The 8303-nt window shown below is 50.8% G+C and overlaps 1 protein-coding gene across 1 annotated transcript in view; it reads right to left on the bottom strand.

Moving 5' to 3' along the window:
- STK24 (serine/threonine kinase 24) overlaps positions 1–1244 on the bottom strand; it is a 115902-nt gene extending 114658 nt beyond the window's left edge. Inside the window, exon 1 of the mRNA XM_069758002.1 lies at positions 897–1244. Within this exon, the coding sequence (XP_069614103.1) occupies positions 897–938 (42 nt within the window). The 5' untranslated portion in view covers positions 939–1244. The remainder of the gene's footprint in view (positions 1–896) is intronic.
- Positions 1245–8303: the final 7059 nt, after the last annotated feature.

Raw genomic sequence — 8303 nt, forward strand, 5'->3', positions numbered from 1 at the left:
CATCTAGGCCTGACTCACCTGTACCAAACATCGAAACCAGCTTATAGTCTGCAATCACCTGCTGACCTGGAGCCATGACCTGTCAGACAAGTTACTTCACATGAGTCACACAGAGGCTTCTGCTTCAGGAGGAACTTGCCCAGATAGAAGAAGCCTCAGCCTGTGGCCGGATACTCAGGAAGAGACACTCCTCGTCACATGGCAGCAGAGGGGTTAATACCACAGACAAGTCGCCCGTCTCCTCACACACTGGACACGACCTGCATCTGGGGCCCAACAAGCGCACATTGCGCAATGTCAGTCATGTCCCAAATGTTCAGCATGAGGAGGACCAAGGGGGACAAAACAGACCCCAGGAGCGGTGGAGGAGCATGGGAAAGTGGACTGCGGGGGCAGGGTTTATTTGGGGGTCGGATTGTATAATATATATATATATATTATACAATATATATATATATATATATATATATATATATATATATATATATATATATATATATACACACACACACACAGTAGTCAAAACATTTCTCTCAGTAGGCCAAGAAAAAGATGTGTCAGACTCAGGAATAAAGTAAACCCCATTGTACATCATGTCTGAGGCAGCGGTGACAAGACCCGCCATCTCGCGCCCACCTTACTAGATGTGCCCACTGCCCAGGTACAGTATAACAAAGTTATAGAAGTGTATAGACACCTTCCCAGAGGAAGGGAGAGATCCTGGCTACAATGTAGCAATGTTCTGACCCCAGGACCTTCCCACTACGGATGACTGGACTATCCCACACTGAGGTACCTCCATAGCTCGGCTGAGCTACACCCCAGAAGTATCGCAGCCTGAAGTGAGTGAACTTGCAGCTCCCGCCCCCTCCCCCGAGCAGCAGGCCAGGGCTTACCTGCACCCCCGGCAGGCCGGGCGGCCCCGGGGACTGACTCATCCTGCTGTACCCCGGATCCCGCTGCGCAGCCCCGGCCTTGAGCTCCACACAGAGGCGGGGGTCCTTCGTGCACGCCCGGGCGCCCCTCTCCGTGCCAGTCGGAGAGCAGCAGAGATTGCAGGGGGCAGCAGAGAGTTTGGCAGCAGGAAGGGATTTGCTGTATTACTGAGCCGCCTATGATGATGATTTCCGGCTGCGGAGAGGACATGTAGTGTGACAGCTAGTCCCGGCCGCCGCCGCTGTCATCTCTACGCTGCTGCGCGATCGCAAAAACTAGACCAGGAAACAAGGAGAGCGAAAAGCCACACTAGCAGCCACTCCCCTCCCCCTCCCTGCCTCTGCCCCTCTCCCTGCCTCTGCCCCTCTCCTAGCTCCTCCTGGTGACTGCCTGCACCCCTGGCCTGCTGTCGGGGACACAGGACACTCCGAGGTGACTTCTCTGCCATAGATAGACGTCATGAGCGCCAACTTCTGCACAACAGATTGCAGAATGCTTGGGCTTGGAGCCATTTTCTGCTGCACACTCTGCACTTACCGTCAGTTTCCCCAATAACCCGGGGAGAACAGCTAATTGTGCAGGATACAGATGTGATTGGTGACATGGCACTGTGCCAGCGCTGTCAGATCGCCAGGCGGTGGGCGCTGTTCTGGTCACGGTGCTAGTAATGCCGTGCCCCACTTTGTTTCCTGTTGTGAGCACTCAGCTTTTTTTGTGTGGCCACTTGTATGGCAGAAATAGACAACCTTCACCTTTAAAGTGAATCTGTGACCAGATTTTTTTCATCTAATCTGAGAGCAGCATAATGCGGAGACCCTGATTCCAGCGGATTATCGCTAGAGGCAGTGGTTAGCTAGGGGTTAAGCTCCTGGGGTAGAAACTTCTGAGTGGCCCCTAACCAGGTAACCCTAATTACATTTATGGTGGTGCACCCTAATATAGGAGAACCTCAGCAGATGACAGCGCTGTTAATGAAAATAATCTGTTTATGTAGCACCCCAGGTAACCGGTTGTTGCCTTCCCTTCAAGGAGGGCAATGTCATGCTTGGAGGAAAGGAGGATTCCCTTTACCAGGTAAAGCACATACATGCAACACATTCTGAATCCAGGCCAGAAGGGGGAGCTCTGAACCCGTATTTAGGGGAGCTTCCCCAGATATACAGGTCCTTCTCAAAAAATTAGCATATAGTGTTAAATTTCATTATTTACCATAATGTAATGATTACAATTAAACTTTCATATATTATAGATTCATTATCCACCAACTGAAATTTGTCAGGTCTTTTATTGTTTTAATACTGATGATTTTGGCATACAACTCCTGATAACCCAAAAAACCTGTCTCAATAAATTAGCATATTTCACCCATCCAATCAAATAAAAGTGTTTTTTAATAACAAACAAAAAAGCCATCAAATAATAATGTTCAGTTATGCACTCAATACTTGGTCGGGAATCCTTTGGCAGAAATGACTGCTTCAATGCGGCGTGGCATGGAGGCAATCAGCCTGTGACACTGCTGAGATGTTATGGAGGCCCAGGATGCTTCAATAGCGGCCTTAAGCTCATCCAGAGTGTTGGGTCTTGCGTCTCTCAACTTTCTCTTCACAATATCCCACAGATTCTCTATGGGGTTCAGGTCAGGAGAGTTGGCAGGCCAATTGAGCACAGTAATACCATGGTCAGTAAACCATTTACCAGTGGTTTTGGCACTGTGAGCAGGTGCCAGGTCGTGCTGAAAAATGAAATCTTCATCTCCATAAAGCATTTCAGCCGATGGAAGCATGAAGTGCTCCAAAATCTCCTGATAGCTAGCTGCATTGACCCTGCCCTTGATGAAACACAGTGGACCAACACCAGCAGCTGACATGGCACCCCACACCATCACTGACTGTGGGTACTTGACACTGGACTTCAGGCATTTTGGCATTTCCTTCTCCCCAGTCTTCCTCCAGACTCTGGCACCTTGATTTCCGAATGACATGCAAAATTTGCTTTCATCAGAAAAAAGTACTTGGGACCACTTAGCAACAGTCCAGTGCTGCTTCTCTGTAGCCCAGGTCAGGCGCCTCTGCCGCTGTTTATGGTTCAAAAGTGGCTTTACCTGGGGAATGCGGCACCTGTAGCCCATTTCCTGCACACGCCTGTGCACGGTGGCTCTGGATGTTTCCACACCAGACTCAGTCCACTGCTTCCTCAGGTTCCCCAAGGTCTGGAATCGGTCCTTCTCCACAATCTTCCTCAGGGTCCGGTCTCCTCTTCTCGTTGTACAGCGTTTTCTGCCACATTGTTTCCTTCCAACAGACTTACCATTGAGGTGCCTTGATACAGCACTCTGGGAACAGCCTATTTGTTGAGAAATTTCTTTCTGGGTCTTACCCTCTTGCTTGAGGGTGTCAATGATGGCCTTCTTGACATCTGTCAGGTCGCTAGTCTTACCCATGATGGGGGTTTTGAGTAATGAACCAGGCAGGGAGTTTATAAAAGCCTCAGGTATCTTTTGCATGTGTTTAGAGTTAATTAGTTGATTCAGAAGATTAGGGTAATAGGTCGTTTAGAGAACCTTTTCTTGATATGCTAATTTATTGAGACAGGTTTTTTGGGTTATCAGGAGTTGTATGCCAAAATCATCAGTATTTAAACAATAAAAGACCTGACAAATTTCAGTTGGTAGATAATGAATCTATAATATATGAAAGTTTAATTGTAATCATTACATTATGGTAAATAATGAAATTTAACACTATATGCTAATTTTTTGAGAAGGACCTGTATATATTCTGGTCTGGAGGAGGAGTTAGTTGTTGGAGGAGAGAGGACTGAGAACAGAGAGTGGAGCCGTGCAGCAACGTGAGGTGCTGCAGCTCCAGGACTGAAGAGAACCAGAAAGGTTGCAGTGATAGTGAGCATTTGAGAGGAGAAGCAAAGGAGAAGAAAGGAGCTTGGAAGGGAACTGTGACCAGGCACCCTCTAAGCTAAAGCATATAAATCGGGCACTGGGAACCCAAGGCTGTGTTGTACTCCAGGCACAGCAGAACCGGAAGGACAGAAGATTGCAATTCGTCTGTCCGCACCCACACCTGAAGGTGCAGCAGTATACAGAGAGCCCGTGTCATGATAGGGACCCTGTAAAAAGGCTTGCATTGACCAACATACAGGTTACTGTCCCAGGACAGGAAAGAGAGGACTTTGTAAGGGAGCCGCAGGCAGCAAGGACCTTGCATAAGAGCGCAAGCAGGAAGGCTTACAAACCTCCCCTGGGAGAGGGAGCCACCATTGCCTCCAGGCCAGCTGGACCACATCACCACCTGTTTCTGGTACCCTGGACTCTGGCTTACTACAACCAGTAAACCAGGTAAAGAGACTGTAATCCTGTGTCCTCTGTTTATACTGGCACCACACCATCACTGCCAAACACATCGGGAGCCCTGGGGACTCCGCTTCACCTGTGGGAAGCGACACCATCTTTGCTGCAGCACCATCACCCCCAGAGGACCCCTTTAAGCAGCGTCGGTCACCTCTGACAGAGAACCACAGGTGGTGAGTCGCCTGCCAGGGCAGTGGGGATACTCGGTACCGGGTCTGGTCGCAATTAAAGGGGTGGTCACGGTGGCTGCGACCCGGTCCGTGGCCCTGGGCACTCAAGTAAAGCGAAAGGTCTTTTAAGGGGAGTTGTAATAAAGTTTATATTCGTGATGCCACCTGTGGTTCTCGGTCAGAGGGGACCGACGCTGCTTAAAGGGGTCCTCTAGGGTGATGTTACTGCAGCATAGATGGTGACGCTTCCCACAGGTGAAGCGGGGTTCCCAGGGCTCCCAATGTAGTGGGGAAGGATGGTGTGTTGCCAGTAAAAAAACGGAGGACACAGGGTTTCAGTCTTTACCTGGTTTACTGATGGAAGCAGGCCACAGTCCAGGGTACTGGCAACAGGTGTAGATGGAGTCCAGGCAGCCTGAAGACAGGTGGAAACCCCTTTGACGGGTCAGTTTGGGAGCCTTCCACTTTGCACTGGTCTATTAGTGCCTTGCTACCTGTAGTGTCCTAACAAGGTCCTCGTTCTCTCCTGTTCTGGGACAATGCCTGCATGGTAGGCAGCTTGAGCCGTTTCTCTGGGGTCTCTTTACACTGTGACTCCGGGCTCTGGAATACTGCTGTACCTCAAGTTTAATGTGGGCAAGTTACTTTCAGCTCTTTTCCCTCCGGATCTGCTGTGGGACTTGCAGTTGCCCACAACCTCGGGCTCCTCTGTTCCTCTGTGCTCCTTCACTGTCTACTACCAACTGTCTATTGTCTCCCTCCTCCTCCAGACCAGGATGTATATATCGGGGAAGCTCCCCTAAAGCCAGGTTTTGAGCTCCCCCTTCTGGCCTGGAGTCAGAATGTGCCAAAGGGATCCCTCCTGTCTCCAGGCATGGCATTATCCTTCCCGAGAGGAAGGCAGCACCACTGTGGTACCCGAACTCCTGGGGTGCCACAGTGGCGTCACAAACTTTTATTTTCACAACCCCTTTAAAGACTATCCCTTCTACTTGGGCGCCCAGAGCCACGGACTGGGTCGCAGCCACCGTGACCTCCCCTTTAATAACGACCGGACCCAGTGGTGGGAGTCACAATATGACGTCACGAACAGGATGGTCTGACCCATTGAAATGGGTCCTGTGCGCCATGGACTGTATTGGACTGTGTAATGGCCACCATTGCTGCACCACGAGGTGGATAAAGGACGCAGAAGATGTACTGTCACAGGTGGAGCCCGTGGATGGGCGCCGAAGCTGGACCCGCCAACTACAGAGACTTTAATGCAAACAAAACATGTCCGTCAAGAGGACGGATCCACCCTCGGAGATGGCCATACGGAAAGTGGAGCAGAGGCCACCCACGAAGTGGAGAGAAGGAGGAAGACGCGGGAAAACGTGGCCACAGCTTGGCGGGACGCTACCCGGTGAGAGCGATGGCGGACAGCAGTGGAGAACCGCCGGGACCTGCCGACACCAGAGAGGATGTCCCTGGTCAGCCACAAGAAACTCCGGATCTGATGACTACATTGGATCTGGAGCTCATCAGCGTGGAGATGAAGGAGCTGGCGCGATGACTCCTGCAGACCCAGATGACAGCGGTAGTCACATGGAAGGAGTCCCTAATCAGGAGGATGGCGACCGCACAGCCTCAAACCTCACCACCAGTGCTCACAACTCTGGTGGAGCCAGAAAGTGAGGCACTGCAGAAGAAGACAGTGGCGCCGATGACAGACCTGGAACCCGCACCCTTAGCCCCAGCGGAGCAGCGTCGGTCACCTCTGACCGAGAGCCAAAAGTCACGTCACAAACTTTTATTATTTTCACAACCCCTTTAAAGACTATCCCATTTACTTGGGCGCCCAGGGCCATGGATCCGGTCGCCGCCACTGTGACCTCCCCTTTAATAACGACCGGACCCAGTAACGAGTACCCCACAGCCCTGGCGGGTGTCACATATACATAGAACAACAAAAAAATTAGAATTGAGAGTCCTCAGTGGTTGATACCTTTTAATGGTTAACTGAAAATATGGTAAGAAATTGTAAGCTTTCGAGGCTACTCCGGCCCCTTCATCAGGCGTAGACTAATACCAAGATATATATATATTTCCTATATAAAAAGACCAACACTGATAATAATGCCATATAGTGGCAGATACCAGTGCTGCAGAATTTCTAGGAGATTACAGTACAGTTACAGATACTGACTTACAGAGGACGTTCTTTCTAATGGAGTCATTCACTTTTCCATCTGGCCCAGACCGACATGACAGCTTCTTCCAGTCAAGACTCCGCTGTACAGATTACATCAAATATACATTTGACCTTTGTAGCACCCCAGGAGTTCAGGTACCACAGTGGTGCTGCCTTTCTCTCGGGGAGGGTAGTGCCATGTCTAGAGACAGGTGGGATCCCTTTGGCAGGTAATCTTACATGCAACACTTTCTGACTCCAGGCCAGAAGGGGGAGCTCTAAACTTAGTTTAAGGGGAACTTCCCTATATACATCCTGGTCTGGAGGAGGAGTCAGGTAGTCTGGTGCAGACAGTTGACAGTTGGTAGCAGACAGTAAAGGAGCACAGAAGGACTTTGGAGCTAGAGAAGGGCTGCGACTGGGCCGCTCTAAGCGGAGTGCAGAAACCGGGCATCGGGAGCCCGAGGTCGTGAGGAACTACAGGTCCCACGCCAGAATCGGAGGGCAGGAAACTAAAAGGGACTTGCCCACATAATACCTGAGGTACAGCAGCAATCAGAGCCTGGAGTCACCGTGGACAGAGACCCCAAAGAAACGGCTCAAGTTGCCTACCATGCAGGTACTGAGAAAGAGGACTTTGTTAGACAACCTCAGGCAGCACAGGACTACAGACCAGCGCATAGTGGAAGGCTCCCAAACTGACCTGTGAAACGGTTTTGCAGTTGTCTTTAGGCTGCCTGGACTCCATCTATACCTGTTGCCGGTATCCTGGACTGAGGCTGCTTAACACCAGTAAACCAGGTAAAGACTGCAACCCTGTGTCCTCCATTTATTTGCCGGCATTCACCATCCCTGCCAAACACACTGGGAGTCCTGGGGACCCCACTTCACCTGTGGGAAGCGACACCATCTTTGCTGCAGCACCATATCCCCCAGAGGACCCCTTTAAGCAGCGTCGATCACCTCTGACTGAAAACCACAGGTCGCGTCACAAACTTTTCATTATTTTCACAACTCCTTTAAAGACCGTCCCTATTACTTGGGTGCCCAGGGCCACGGATCCGGACGCTGCAACTGTGACCACCCCTTTAATTGCGACCGGACCCGGTACCGAATATCCCCACTGCTCTGACGGGCGACTCAACTTGGCATCACGAACAGGATAGACTGACCCATTGAAGAAGGTCTTGTGCACCTAAGAGACTGTGCTTAAAAGAGAGACTTTGTTAAATTGTGTACCAGAGACTTTAATGAGCTTTTAAAACATCGCCATAACTGCGTCACACGGTGCGCACGCTTTATTTTCAAAATAGCCACTAAAAATGGCCGCCATAAAGAGCGCCACGAGGAGCACAGGAAAAGAGGGGTGTGCCATCATGGGAGGAGCCTGAAGAGAGAGTGCAAAGAGGAAGCGGGTGCTGTGCTGACGGGAGAGCCACAAGTCAGGAGGCCATGCAGGAGAGCCACAAGTGAGGACACCGGAAGCCCCCGAAGGAGGACTGGGAGAAGCACCTGACCGTGCGCAGGAGGAACCGCTGCAGACTTCGGAGGAGAGATGTTGGGCCTCTGCAAGGTTAGCACAGGGGAAGGGACATGTCCGACCCGGGATGAGAGCTGGCGACAGTCGCAGCTGCAGAGCCCATGATGCTCCCAGGCC

The sequence above is a fragment of the Ranitomeya imitator genome, chromosome 3 (assembly GCF_032444005.1).
Source record: "Ranitomeya imitator isolate aRanImi1 chromosome 3, aRanImi1.pri, whole genome shotgun sequence".
NCBI classification, from domain to species: domain Eukaryota; kingdom Metazoa; phylum Chordata; class Amphibia; order Anura; family Dendrobatidae; genus Ranitomeya; species Ranitomeya imitator.